A 16,422-nucleotide genomic window follows, 5' to 3' on the forward strand; every position below is an offset into this window, starting at 1 on the left:
TTACGCAATTTATATTTATTTTTCAAGAAATTTTCATCGGAATCAAGTCTACATAATAGTGTACGTCATCATTGTGTCAACACAGGTGTTGCTATTCATCGGTTGGTTTGCGGCGATCTGCGTTTGCGGCGATCTGCGTGTCAATGGTACGTCATGTGCCATCATTCCTACAGTCACGTGAACGATTTCAAAGATGGCGACTACTCCAATTTTCGACGTCTTATTTTATATGAGAGGCCTAGTGTAGGGTCACTTTTGTCCATGGAATTGTCTGGAACAATATTTCGGTAAGATTTGGTGATTTTTATGTGGTTCATGATCAAAATCACAGCATCATTGATAGACAAGTAAAGATGACTACGATTTTGTTTCGATTTGAATGGCCTGCATGTCACCCAGTTACAGCATATCAGCGTTTCGTCACCAGAGGGCGCGATTTATAGGACAGATGTATTGTATTTCGATATTTGTGCCACGTATTATCAATGACTCGAATTTAAAATATAAAACCAGATTTGTTTCATTTTGTAGACCATATTCAGTACATATTATTTTAATGTACTTGAAATTAAAATTAAATTGCACAACCCATATATATTGATTTATCACGCCCTAAGTTTGGACCAGATTTGATACAAATTAAAAGGTGGCCATTAAACAAAGATAATACGACTTTGGCACGTGACCTGTGTATCAGGCAGTATATCTATTTATACATGGCTGTAAAGCAATGTTTGATAATTTAATTGATTTATATTTCTCAAAATGTTGTTTGAATGTGTTTTCTGTGCCATGTATTGAATGTCAAAACAATTTCAGGTAATATAAATTTACACCGTTCTTTCCAACCTTGTTCTTTCCGGCTACTATTCCCTTGCTCCTTGTACGTTGTGAACATCGATTTGGAGCTTCTGTATAGGGAAGGACATATGCTAACAAAGTTTACAAATGAGAGTGAATAAACGCATTGTTCTCAGAGCCGTGTTCCTTTATTATCTTGCCTCGAAATATCACTTCTGGTCTGCCCAAGTCTACTCGTGTTAGAGTGATAACCTTCCGACACCTGACCATGAACACGCCCGATTCCAAGAATGCGTAAGAAAGCGTCTCGAAATTTTGACGACATTATATTATAAATGATTGGATTAATTGAAGAGTTCACGTAGGTCAAAATGCGACAGACGATGACGAGTGTGTAAACTCTCTCAACGCCAAGCTCCATATGCTGGTCCGTTGATCCATATTTGAACCATAGGCTGACGACACGTTGAGGGAGCAGGCATACAAAAAATAGTATCACCACAGTGATCAGCATATACACAACCCGTTTACGCATGCGCATTTGCGAACGGATAGCATCTAGACCTCTCTGTTTAATAGGCGATTTACGAGGGCAGCAATATGGCGATGAACTGCCCCCGACTTCTGCAATGAATGTGTACATGTGCATTACGACAACATAGTCCCCATGTGTTGGGGTATCTCGTCTTGCAGATCTCCTCCCGTTACTCTGAGAAGGGATCTTTTTGTTTAGAGTACTTGACACTCTTGAGTAAAGACCGACCAGCATGATCAAAGGAAGCAGGAAGAATATCACAGCTGCGAAGATGACGTATATTTCCGTTAGCATGGAATTGTTGTATGTTCCACAGTCATATAAATCATCGCCATTTTCTGTGACGTCATAATGTCTGTGTTGCGCCATGAACAGATATGGAATACTTGATCCACATGCGATTAACCATATGAGTACACATATCCGCACTGCCTTCGACGGTGTAATAATATATTGCGCCCTCAGTGGGTGGCATATAGCAACAAATCTTTCAATAGCTACAGACACCAGAGTCAACACAGATGCCTGGGCGGCAGAGTATTCAAGAAAAGGAACCAATTTGCCTGCGAGAATAAGAACATAAACAAGTGTGAAGTAATATTAGTTTGGTCAGACTTAGTGTGAAAAGTATCATCTCATATTATCTAAATGTTAATGACACGTGTTATACTGCGTCACAAATATCTCCGAATATGTTTCAGTACATGTGCCGTCAATTCTTTTAAAACTACCATTCTTTGTTTAAAAAGTCGCCGACGGCGTCACCCCCCCCCCTTTTATATTTATTTACTTTTATGTATATAACAAACATGAACAAACAAAATATATACATTATATTACAGAAAGGTCAATCTCAAGATATGATTTCAAAAGAAACTGGATGTAGTAAGATCCAGCTAAATAGAAAAAGGATAGATAAATAAATATTGACTATTTTAATTTAAATTTAATTTGTCCCCTTTATTACAGTGTGCTATTTAGTATTTATTTTACATTCCTTTGAAAGAGATTCAAATGCCATCTTATCGTAATGATATATAAAACCACAGTCCTTCAGAGGGACTGTGATAATACGTAGTGCGCGGTCTCAAAATGGTGAAATAAACAATAAGGCAATGGCGAACCTGAAACCTCTCGTGGTTTTGTATAAAACACAGATCAGACACAGGCAGAGTCGCAGTCTACGCTGTACTTGTAAGATACGAGTTATTGGTAAATGAATGCAAATACGCTGTTAGTACTTGTAAGATACGAGTTATTGGTAAATGAATGAAAATACGCTGTTAGTACTTGTAAGATACGAGTTATTGGTAAATGAATGCAAATACGCTGTTAGTACTTGTAAGATACGAGGTATTAGTAAATGAATGCAAATACGCCGTACTTGTAAGATACGAGTTATTAGTAAATGAATGCAAATACCCTGTACTTGTAAGATACGAGATATTAATAAATGAATGCAAATACACTGTACTTGTAAGATACGAGGTATTAGTAAATGAATAACAATTCGCCGTACTTGTAAGATACGAGTTATTAGTAAATGAATGCAAATACCCTGTACTTGTAAGATACGAGTTATTGGTAAATGAATGCAAATACGCTGTACTTGTAAGATACGAGTTATTGGTAAATGAATGCAAATACGACGTACTTGTAAGATACGAGTTATTAGTAAATGAATGCAAATACGACGTACTTGTAAGATACGAGTTATTAGTAAGTGAATGCAAATACGACGTACTTGTAAGATACGAGTTATTAGTAAATAAATGCAAATACGCCGTACTTGTAAGATACGAGTTGTTAGTAAATAAATGCAAATACGCCGTACTTGTAAGATACGAGTTATTAGTAAATGAATGCAAATACGCCGTACTTGTAAGATACTAGTTATTGGTAAATGAATGCAAATACGCCGTACTTGTAAGATACGAGTTATTAGTAAATAAATGCAAATACGCCGTACTTGTAAGATACAAGTTATTAGTAAATGAATGCAAATACGCTGTACTTTTAAGATACGAGTTATTAGTAAATGAATGCAAATACGCCGTACTTTTAAGATACGAGTTATTAGTAAATGAATGCAAATACGCTATACTTGTAAGATACAAGTTGTTGGTAAATGAATGCAAATACGACGTACTTGTAAGATACGAGTTATTGGTAAATAAATGCAAATACGCCGTACTTGTAAGATACGAGTTATTGGTAAATGAATGCAAATACGCCGTACTTGTAAGATACGAGTTATTAGTAAATGAATGCAAATACGCTGTACTTTTAAGATACGAGTTATTGGTAAATGAATGCAAATACGCTGTACTTGTAAGATACGAGTTATTGGTAAATAAATGCAAATACGCTGTACTTGTAAGATACGAGGTATTAGTAAATGAATGCAAATACGCCGTACTTGTAAGATACAAGTTATTGGTAAATGAATGCAAATACGCTGTACTTGTAAGATACGAGTTATTGGTAAATGAATGCAAATACGCTGTACTTGTAAGATACGAGTTATTGGTAAATGAATGCAAATACGCTGTACTTGTAAGATACGAGTTATTGGTAAATAAATGCAAATACACTGTACTTGTAAGATACGAGGTATTAGTAAATGAATGCAAATACGCCGTACTTGTAAGATACGAGGTATTAGTAAATGAATGCAAATACGCCGTACTTGTAAGATACGAGGTATTAGTAAATAAATGCAAATACGCTGTACTTGTAAGATACGAGTTATTGGTAAATGAATGCAAATACGCCGTACTTGTAAGATACGAGTTATTAGTAAATGAATGCAAATACGACGTACTTGTAAGATACGAGTTATTGGTAAATAAATGCAAATACGCTGTACTTCTAAGATACGAGTTATTGGTAAATAAATGCAAATACGCTGTACTTGTAAGATACGAGTTATTGGTAAATGAATGCAAATACGCCGTACTTGTAAGATACGAGTTATTAGTAAATGAATGCAAATACGCCGTACTTGTAAGATACGAGTTATTGGTAAATACATGCAAATACGCCGTACTTGTAAGATACGAGTTATTGGTAAATAATTGCAAATACGCCGTACTTGTAAGATACGAATTATTGGTAAATAAATGCAAATACGCTGTACTTGTAAGATACCAGTTATTGGTAAATAAATGCAAATACGCCGTACTTGTAATATACGAGTTATTGGTAAATAAATGCAAATACGCCGTACTTGTAAGATATGAGTTATTGGTAAATAAATGCAAATATGCTGTACTTGTAAGATACGAGTTATTGGTAAATAAATGCAAATACGCCGTACTTGTAAGATACGAGTTATTGGTAAATAAATGCAAATACGCCGTACTTGTAAGATACGAGTTATTGGTAAATAAATGCAAATACGCTGTACTTGTAAGATACGAGTTATTGGTAAATGAATGCAAATACGCTGTACTTGTAAGATACGAGTTATTAGTAAATGAATGCAAATACGCCGTACTTGTAAGATACGAGTTATTAGTAAATGAATGCAAATACGCCGTACTTGTAAGATACAAGTTATTGGTAAATACATGCAAATACGCCGTACTTGTAAGATACGAGTTATTGGTAAATAATTGCAAATACGCCGTACTTGTAAGATACGAATTATTGGTAAATAAATGCAAATACGCTGTACTTGTAAGATACCAGTTATTGGTAAATAAATGCAAATACGCTGTACTTGTAAGATACGAGGTATTAGTAAATGAATGCAAATACGCCGTACTTGTAAGATACAAGTTATTGGTAAATGAATGCAAATACGCTGTACTTGTAAGATACGAGTTATTGGTAAATGAATGCAAATACGCTGTACTTGTAAGATACGAGTTATTGGTAAATGAATGCAAATACGCTGTACTTGTAAGATACGAGTTATTGGTAAATAAATGCAAATACACTGTACTTGTAAGATACGAGTTATTAGTAAATGAATGCAAATACGCCGTACTTGTAAGATACGAGGTATTAGTAAATGAATGCAAATACGCCGTACTTGTAAGATACGAGGTATTAGTAAATAAATGCAAATACGCTGTACTTGTAAGATACGAGTTATTGGTAAATGAATGCAAATACGCCGTACTTGTAAGATACGAGTTATTAGTAAATGAATGCAAATACGACGTACTTGTAAGATACGAGTTATTGGTAAATAAATGCAAATACGCTGTACTTCTAAGATACGAGTTATTGGTAAATAAATGCAAATACGCTGTACTTGTAAGATACGAGTTATTGGTAAATGAATGCAAATACGCCGTACTTGTAAGATACGAGTTATTAGTAAATGAATGCAAATACGCCGTACTTGTAAGATACGAGTTATTGGTAAATACATGCAAATACGCCGTACTTGTAAGATACGAGTTATTGGTAAATAATTGCAAATACGCCGTACTTGTAAGATACGAATTATTGGTAAATAAATGCAAATACGCTGTACTTGTAAGATACCAGTTATTGGTAAATAAATGCAAATACGCCGTACTTGTAATATACGAGTTATTGGTAAATAAATGCAAATACGCCGTACTTGTAAGATATGAGTTATTGGTAAATAAATGCAAATATGCTGTACTTGTAAGATACGAGTTATTGGTAAATAAATGCAAATACGCCGTACTTGTAAGATACGAGTTATTGGTAAATAAATGCAAATACGCCGTACTTGTAAGATACGAGTTATTGGTAAATAAATGCAAATACGCTGTACTTGTAAGATACGAGTTATTGGTAAATGAATGCAAATACGCTGTACTTGTAAGATACGAGTTATTAGTAAATGAATGCAAATACGCCGTACTTGTAAGATACGAGTTATTAGTAAATGAATGCAAATACGCCGTACTTGTAAGATACAAGTTATTGGTAAATACATGCAAATACGCCGTACTTGTAAGATACGAGTTATTGGTAAATAATTGCAAATACGCCGTACTTGTAAGATACGAATTATTGGTAAATAAATGCAAATACGCTGTACTTGTAAGATACCAGTTATTGGTAAATAAATGCAAATACGCCGTACTTGTAATATACGAGTTATTGGTAAATAAATGCAAATACGCCGTACTTGTAAGATATGAGTTATTGGTAAATAAATGCAAATTCGCCGTACTTGAGAAATACGAGTTATTGGTAAATAAATTCAAATACGCTGTACTTGTAAGATACGAGTTATTGGTAAATAAATGCAAATACGCTGTACTTGTAAGATACGAGTCATTGGTAAATAAATGCAAATACGCCGTACTTGTAAGATACGAGTTATTCGTAAATAAATAGAAATACGCCGTACTTGTAAGATACGAGGTATTAGTAAATGAATGCAAATACGCCGTACTTGTAAGATACGAGTTATTGGTAAATAAATGCAAATACGCCGTACTTGTAAGATACGAGTTATTGGTAAATAAATGCAAATACGCCGTACTTGTAAGATACGAGGTATTAGTAAATAAATGCAAATTCGCCGTACTTGAAAAATACGAGTTATTGGTAAATAAATGCAAATACGCTGTACTTGTAAGATACTAGTTATTGGTAAATGAATGCAAATACGCCGTACTTGTAAGATACGAGTTATTAGTAAATAAATGCAAATACGCCGTACTTGTAAGATACAAGTTATTAGTAAATGAATGCAAATACGCTGTACTTTTAAGATACGAGTTATTAGTAAATGAATGCAAATACGCTGTACCTTTAAGATACGAGTTATTAGTAAATGAATGCAAATACGCTATACTTGTAAGATACGAGTTGTTGGTAAATGAATGCAAATACGACGTACTTGTAAGATACGAGTTATTGGTAAATAAATGAAAATACGCCGTACTTGTAAGATACGAGTTATTGGTAAATGAATGCAAATACGCCGTACTTGTAAGATACGAGTTATTAGTAAATGAATGCAAATACGCTGTACTTTTAAGATACGAGTTATTGGTAAATGAATGCAAATACGCTGTACTTGTAAGATACGAGTTATTGGTAAATAAATGCAAATACGCTGTACTTGTAAGATACGAGGTATTAGTAAATGAATGCAAATACGCCGTACTTGTAAGATACAAGTTATTGGTAAATGAATGCAAATACGCTGTACTTGTAAGATACGAGTTATTGGTAAATGAATGCAAATACGCTGTACTTGTAAGATACGAGTTATTGGTAAATGAATGCAAATACGCTGTACTTGTAAGATACGAGTTATTGGTAAATAAATGCAAATACACTGTACTTGTAAGATACGAGTTATTAGTAAATGAATGCAAATACGCCGTACTTGTAAGATACGAGGTATTAGTAAATGAATGCAAATACGCCGTACTTGTAAGATACGAGGTATTAGTAAATAAATGCAAATACGCTGTACTTGTAAGATACGAGTTATTGGTAAATGAATGCAAATACGCCGTACTTGTAAGATACGAGTTATTAGTAAATGAATGCAAATACGACGTACTTGTAAGATACGAGTTATTGGTAAATAAATGCAAATACGCTGTACTTCTAAGATACGAGTTATTGGTAAATAAATGCAAATACGCTGTACTTGTAAGATACGAGTTACACAACAATGTATTGGTAAATGAATGCAAATACGCCGTACTTGTAAGATACGAGTTATTAGTAAATGAATGCAAATACGCCGTACTTGTAAGATACGAGTTATTGGTAAATACATGCAAATACGCCGTACTTGTAAGATACGAGTTATTGGTAAATAATTGCAAATACGCCGTACTTGTAAGATACGAATTATTGGTAAATAAATGCAAATACGCTGTACTTGTAAGATACCAGTTATTGGTAAATAAATGCAAATACGCCGTACTTGTAATATACGAGTTATTGGTAAATAAATGCAAATACGCCGTACTTGTAAGATATGAGTTATTGGTAAATAAATGCAAATATGCTGTACTTGTAAGATACGAGTTATTGGTAAATAAATGCAAATACGCCGTACTTGTAAGATACGAGTTATTGGTAAATAAATGCAAATACGCCGTACTTGTAAGATACGAGTTATTGGTAAATAAATGCAAATACGCTGTACTTGTAAGATACGAGTTATTGGTAAATGAATGCAAATACGCTGTACTTGTAAGATACGAGTTATTAGTAAATGAATGCAAATACGCCGTACTTGTAAGATACGAGTTATTAGTAAATGAATGCAAATACGCCGTACTTGTAAGATACGAGTTATTGGTAAATACATGCAAATACGCCGTACTTGTAAGATACGAGTTATTGGTAAATAATTGCAAATACGCCGTACTTGTAAGATACGAATTATTGGTAAATAAATGCAAATACGCTGTACTTGTAAGATACCAGTTATTGGTAAATAAATGCAAATACGCCGTACTTGTAATATACGAGTTATTGGTAAATAAATGCAAATACGCCGTACTTGTAAGATATGAGTTATTGGTAAATAAATGCAAATTCGCCGTACTTGAGAAATACGAGTTATTGGTAAATAAATGCAAATACGCTGTACTTGTAAGATACGAGTTATTGGTAAATAAATGCAAATACGCTGTACTTGTAAGATACGAGTCATTGGTAAATAAATACAAATACGCCGTACTTGTAAGATACGAGTTATTCGTAAATAAATAGAAATACGCCGTACTTGTAAGATACGAGGTATTAGTAAATGAATGCAAATACGCCGTACTTGTAAGATACGAGTTATTGGTAAATAAATGCAAATACGCCGTACTTGTAAGATACGAGTTATTGGTAAATAAATGCAAATACGCCGTACTTGTAAGATACGAGGTATTAGTAAATAAATGCAAATTCGCCGTACTTGAAAAATACGAGTTATTGGTAAATAAATGCAAATACGCTGTACTTGTAAGATACGAGTTATTGGTAAATAAATGCAAATACGCCGTACTTGTAAGATACGAGTTATTGGTAAATGAATGCAAATACGCCGTACTTGTAAGATACGAGTTATTGGTAAATAAATGCAAATACGCTGTACTTGTAAGATACCAGTTATTGGTAAATAAATGCAAATACGCCGTACTTGTAATATACGAGTTATTGGTAAATAAATGCAAATACGCCGTACTTGTAAGATATGAGTTATTGGTAAATAAATGCAAATTCGCCGTACTTGAGAAATACGAGTTATTGGTAAATAAATGCAAATACGCTGTACTTGTAAGATACGAGTTATTGGTAAATAAATGCAAATACGCTGTACTTGTAAGATACGAGTCATTGGTAAATAAATGCAAATACGCCGTACTTGTAAGATACGAGTTATTCGTAAATAAATAGAAATACGCCGTACTTGTAAGATACGAGGTATTAGTAAATGAATGCAAATACGCCGTACTTGTAAGATACGAGTTATTGGTAAATAAATGCAAATACGCCGTACTTGTAAGATACGAGTTATTGGTAAATAAATGCAAATACGCCGTACTTGTAAGATACGAGGTATTAGTAAATAAATGCAAATTCGCCGTACTTGAAAAATACGAGTTATTGGTAAATAAATGCAAATACGCTGTACTTGTAAGATACTAGTTATTGGTAAATGAATGCAAATACGCCGTACTTGTAAGATACGAGTTATTAGTAAATAAATGCAAATACGCCGTACTTGTAAGATACAAGTTATTAGTAAATGAATGCAAATACGCTGTACTTTTAAGATACGAGTTATTAGTAAATGAATGCAAATACGCTGTACTTTTAAGATACGAGTTATTAGTAAATGAATGCAAATACGCTATACTTGTAAGATACGAGTTGTTGGTAAATGAATGCAAATACGACGTACTTGTAAGATACGAGTTATTGGTAAATAAATGAAAATACGCCGTACTTGTAAGATACGAGTTATTGGTAAATGAATGCAAATACGCCGTACTTGTAAGATACGAGTTATTAGTAAATGAATGCAAATACGCTGTACTTTTAAGATACGAGTTATTGGTAAATGAATGCAAATACGCTGTACTTGTAAGATACGAGTTATTGGTAAATAAATGCAAATACGCTGTACTTGTAAGATACGAGGTATTAGTAAATGAATGCAAATACGCCGTACTTGTAAGATACAAGTTATTGGTAAATGAATGCAAATACGCTGTACTTGTAAGATACGAGTTATTGGTAAATGAATGCAAATACGCTGTACTTGTAAGATACGAGTTATTGGTAAATGAATGCAAATACGCTGTACTTGTAAGATACGAGTTATTGGTAAATAAATGCAAATACACTGTACTTGTAAGATACGAGTTATTAGTAAATGAATGCAAATACGCCGTACTTGTAAGATACGAGGTATTAGTAAATGAATGCAAATACGCCGTACTTGTAAGATACGAGGTATTAGTAAATAAATGCAAATACGCTGTACTTGTAAGATACGAGTTATTGGTAAATGAATGCAAATACGCCGTACTTGTAAGATACGAGTTATTAGTAAATGAATGCAAATACGACGTACTTGTAAGATACGAGTTATTGGTAAATAAATGCAAATACGCTGTACTTCTAAGATACGAGTTATTGGTAAATAAATGCAAATACGCTGTACTTGTAAGATACGAGTTATTGGTAAATGAATGCAAATACGCCGTACTTGTAAGATACGAGTTATTAGTAAATGAATGCAAATACGCCGTACTTGTAAGATACGAGTTATTGGTAAATACATGCAAATACGCCGTACTTGTAAGATACGAGTTATTGGTAAATAATTGCAAATACGCCGTACTTGTAAGATACGAATTATTGGTAAATAAATGCAAATACGCTGTACTTGTAAGATACCAGTTATTGGTAAATAAATGCAAATACGCCGTACTTGTAATATACGAGTTATTGGTAAATAAATGCAAATACGCCGTACTTGTAAGATATGAGTTATTGGTAAATAAATGCAAATATGCTGTACTTGTAAGATACGAGTTATTGGTAAATAAATGCAAATACGCCGTACTTGTAAGATACGAGTTATTGGTAAATAAATGCAAATACGCCGTACTTGTAAGATACGAGTTATTGGTAAATAAATGCAAATACGCTGTACTTGTAAGATACGAGTTATTGGTAAATGAATGCAAATACGCTGTACTTGTAAGATACGAGTTATTAGTAAATGAATGCAAATACGCCGTACTTGTAAGATACGAGTTATTAGTAAATGAATGCAAATACGCCGTACTTGTAAGATACGAGTTATTGGTAAATACATGCAAATACGCCGTACTTGTAAGATACGAGTTATTGGTAAATAATTGCAAATACGCCGTACTTGTAAGATACGAATTATTGGTAAATAAATGCAAATACGCTGTACTTGTAAGATACCAGTTATTGGTAAATAAATGCAAATACGCCGTACTTGTAATATACGAGTTATTGGTAAATAAATGCAAATACGCCGTACTTGTAAGATATGAGTTATTGGTAAATAAATGCAAATTCGCCGTACTTGAGAAATACGAGTTATTGGTAAATAAATGCAAATACGCTGTACTTGTAAGATACGAGTTATTGGTAAATAAATGCAAATACGCTGTACTTGTAAGATACGAGTCATTGGTAAATAAATACAAATACGCCGTACTTGTAAGATACGAGTTATTCGTAAATAAATAGAAATACGCCGTACTTGTAAGATACGAGGTATTAGTAAATGAATGCAAATACGCCGTACTTGTAAGATACGAGTTATTGGTAAATAAATGCAAATACGCCGTACTTGTAAGATACGAGTTATTGGTAAATAAATGCAAATACGCCGTACTTGTAAGATACGAGGTATTAGTAAATAAATGCAAATTCGCCGTACTTGAAAAATACGAGTTATTGGTAAATAAATGCAAATACGCTGTACTTGTAAGATACGAGTTATTGGTAAATAAATGCAAATACGCCGTACTTGTAAGATACGAGTTATTGGTAAATGAATGCAAATACGCCGTACTTGTAAGATACGAGTTATTGGTAAATAAATGCAAATACGCTGTACTTGTAAGATACCAGTTATTGGTAAATAAATGCAAATACGCCGTACTTGTAATATACGAGTTATTGGTAAATAAATGCAAATACGCCGTACTTGTAAGATATGAGTTATTGGTAAATAAATGCAAATATGCTGTACTTGTAAGATACGAGTTATTGGTAAATAAATGCAAATACGCCGTACTTGTAAGATACGAGTTATTGGTAAATAAATGCAAATACGCCGTACTTGTAAGATACGAGTTATTGGTAAATAAATGCAAATACGCTGTACTTGTAAGATACGAGTTATTGGTAAATGAATGCAAATACGCTGTACTTGTAAGATACGAGTTATTAGTAAATGAATGCAAATACGCCGTACTTGTAAGATACGAGTTATTAGTAAATGAATGCAAATACGCCGTACTTGTAAGATACGAGTTATTGGTAAATACATGCAAATACGCCGTACTTGTAAGATACGAGTTATTGGTAAATAATTGCAAATACGCCGTACTTGTAAGATACGAATTATTGGTAAATAAATGCAAATACGCTGTACTTGTAAGATACCAGTTATTGGTAAATAAATGCAAATACGCCGTACTTGTAATATACGAGTTATTGGTAAATAAATGCAAATACGCCGTACTTGTAAGATATGAGTTATTGGTAAATAAATGCAAATTCGCCGTACTTGATAAATACGAGTTATTGGTAAATAAATGCAAATACGCTGTACTTGTAAGATACGAGTTATTGGTAAATAAATGCAAATACGCTGTACTTGTAAGATACGAGTCATTGGTAAATAAATACAAATACGCCGTACTTGTAAGATACGAGTTATTCGTAAATAAATAGAAATACGCCGTACTTGTAAGATACGAGGTATTAGTAAATGAATGCAAATACGCCGTACTTGTAAGATACGAGTTATTGGTAAATAAATGCAAATACGCCGTACTTGTAAGATACGAGGTATTAGTAAATAAATGCAAATTCGCCGTACTTGAAAAATACGAGTTATTGGTAAATAAATGCAAATATGCTGTACTTGTAAGATACGAGGTATTAGTAAATGAATACAAATACGCCGTACTTGTAAGATACGAGTTATTGGTAAATAAATGCAAATACGCCGTACTTGTAAGATACGAGTTATTGGTAAATAAATGCAAATACGCCGTACTTGTAAGATACGAGTTATTGGTAAATATATGCAAATACGCTGTACTTGTAAGATACCAGTTATTGGTAAATAAATGCAAATACGCCGTACTTGTAAGATACGAGTTATTGGTAAATAAATGCAAATACGCCGTACTTGTAAGATACGAGTTATTGGTAAATAAATGCAAATACGCTGTACTTGTAAGATACCAGTTATGGGTAAATAAATGCAAATACGCCGTACTTGTAATATACGAGTTATTGGTAAATAAATGCAAATACGCCGTACTTGTAAGATACGAGTTATTGGTAAATAAATGCAAATTCGCCGTACTTGAAAAATACGAGTTATTGGTAAATAAATGCAAATACGCTGTACTTGTAAGATACGAGTTATTGGTAAATAAATGCAAATACGCTGTACTTGTAAGATACGAGTCATTGGTAAATAAATGCAAATACGCCGTACTTGTAAGATACGAGTTATTGGTAAATAAATGCAAATACGCCGTACTTGTAAGATACGAGGTATTAGTAAATGAATGCAAATACGCCGTACTTGTAAGATACGAGTTATTGGTAAATGAATGCAAATACGCCGTACTTGTAAGATACGAGTTATTGGTAAATGAATGCAAATACCGCGTACTTGTAAGATACGAGTTATTGATAAATAAATGCAAATACGATGTACTTGTAAGATACGAGTTATTGGTAAATGAATGAATGCAAATACGCCGTACTTGTAAGATACGAGTTATTGGTAAATAAATGCAAATACGCCGTACTTGTAAGATACGAGTTATTGGTAAATAAATGCAAATACGCCGTACTTGTAAGATACGAGTTATTGGTAAATAAATGCAAATACGCCGTACTTGTAAGATACGAGTTATTGGTAAATAAATGCAAATACGCCGTACTTGTAAGATACGAGTTATTGGTAAATAAATGCAAATACGCCGTACTTGTAAGATACGAGGTATTAGTAAATAAATGCAAATTCGCCGTACTTGAAAAATACGAGTTATTGGTAAATAAATGCAAATACGCTGTACTTGTATGATACGAGTTATTGGTAAATAAATGCAAATACGCCGTACTTGTAAGATACGAGTTATTAGTAAATGAATGCAAATACGCCGTACTTGTAAGATACGAGTTATTGGTAAATAAATGCAAATATGCTGTACTTGTAAGATACGAGGTATTAGTAAATGAATACAAATACGCCGTACTTGTAAGATACGAGTTATTGGTAAATAAATGCAAATACGCCGTACTTGTAAGATACGAGTTATTGGTAAATAAATGCAAATACGCCGTACTTGTAAGATACGAGTTATTGGTAAATAAATGCAAATACGCCGTACTTGTAAGATACGAGTTATTGGTAAATATATGCAAATACGCCGTACTTGTAAGATACGAGTTATTGGTAAATAAATGCAAATACGCCGTACTTGTAAGATACGAGTTATTGGTAAATAAATGCAAATACGCCGTACTTGTAAGATACGAGTTATTGGTAAATAAATGCAAATACGCTGTACTTGTAAGATACCAGTTATGGGTAAATAAATGCAAATACGCCGTACTTGTAATATACGAGTTATTGGTAAATAAATGCAAATATGCCGTACTTGTAAGATACGAGTTATTGGTAAATAAATGCAAATTCGCCGTACTTGAAAAATACGAGTTATTGGTAAATAAATGCAAATACGCTGTACTTGTAAGATACGAGTTATTGGTAAATAAATGCAAATACGCTGTACTTGTAAGATACGAGTCATTGGTAAATAAATGCAAATACGCTGTACTTGTAAGATACGAGTTATTGGTAAATAAATGCAAATACGCCGTACTTGTAAGATACGAGTTATTGGTAAATGAATGCAAATACGCCGTACTTGTAAGATACGAGTTATTGGTAAATGAATGCAAATACCGCGTACTTGTAAGATACGAGTTATTGATAAATAAATGCAAATACGATGTACTTGTAAGATACGAGTTATTGGTAAATAAATGCAAATACGCCGTACTTGTAAGATACGAGTTATTGGTAAATAAATGCAAATACGCCGTACTTGTAAGATACGAGTTATTGGTAAATAAATGCAAATACGCCGTACTTGTAAGATACGAGTTATTGGTAAATAAATGCAAATACGCCGTACTTGTAAGATACGAGTTATTGGTAAATAAATGCAAATTCGCCGTACTTGAAAAATACGAGTTATTGGTAAATAAATGCAAATACGCTGTACTTGTAAGATACGAGTTATTGGTAAATAAATGCAAATACGCTGTACTTGTAAGATACGAGTCATTGGTAAATAAATGCAAATACGCCGTACTTGTAAGATACGAGTTATTGGTAAATAAATGCAAATACGCCGTACTTGTAAGATACGAGGTATTAGTAAATGAATGCAAATACGCCGTACTTGTAAGATACGAGTTATTGGTAAATGAATGCAAATACCGCGTACTTGTAAGATACGAGTTATTGATAAATAAATGCAAATACGATGTACTTGTAAGATACGAGTTATTGGTAAATGAATGAATGCAAATACGCCGTACTTGTAAGATACGAGTTATTGGTAAATAAATGCAAATACGCCGTACTTGTAAGATACGAGTTATTGGTAAATAAATGCAAATACGCCGTACTTGTAAGATACGAGTTATTGGTAAATGAATGCAAAGCAAATACGCCGTACTTGCAAAAAACGAGTTATTGGTAAATAAATGCAAATATATAAAGTTATTTCAGAAACAGTGCCCTTTAATTTTTTACTTGTGGAAATATACATCTGATAAATATCTTTCTACATCCATAATCATTATAGCAT

General features: G+C 33.2%; 1 protein-coding gene across 1 annotated transcript in view; it reads right to left on the reverse strand.

Annotated features, from left to right (window-relative positions):
- Positions 1 to 973: 973 nt before the first annotated feature.
- LOC100377176 (QRFP-like peptide receptor) overlaps positions 974 to 16,422 on the reverse strand; it is a 40,025-nt gene continuing 24,576 nt past the window's right edge. The window contains exon 2 of the mRNA XM_078009409.2: positions 974 to 1,899. Coding sequence (XP_077865535.2) covers positions 974 to 1,899 — 926 coding nt within the window. The remainder of the gene's footprint in view (positions 1,900 to 16,422) is intronic.

Source organism: Saccoglossus kowalevskii, chromosome 10 (genome assembly GCF_978046115.1).
Source record: "Saccoglossus kowalevskii chromosome 10, keSacKowa6.1, whole genome shotgun sequence".
Lineage (NCBI taxonomy): Eukaryota > Metazoa > Hemichordata > Enteropneusta > Harrimaniidae > Saccoglossus > Saccoglossus kowalevskii.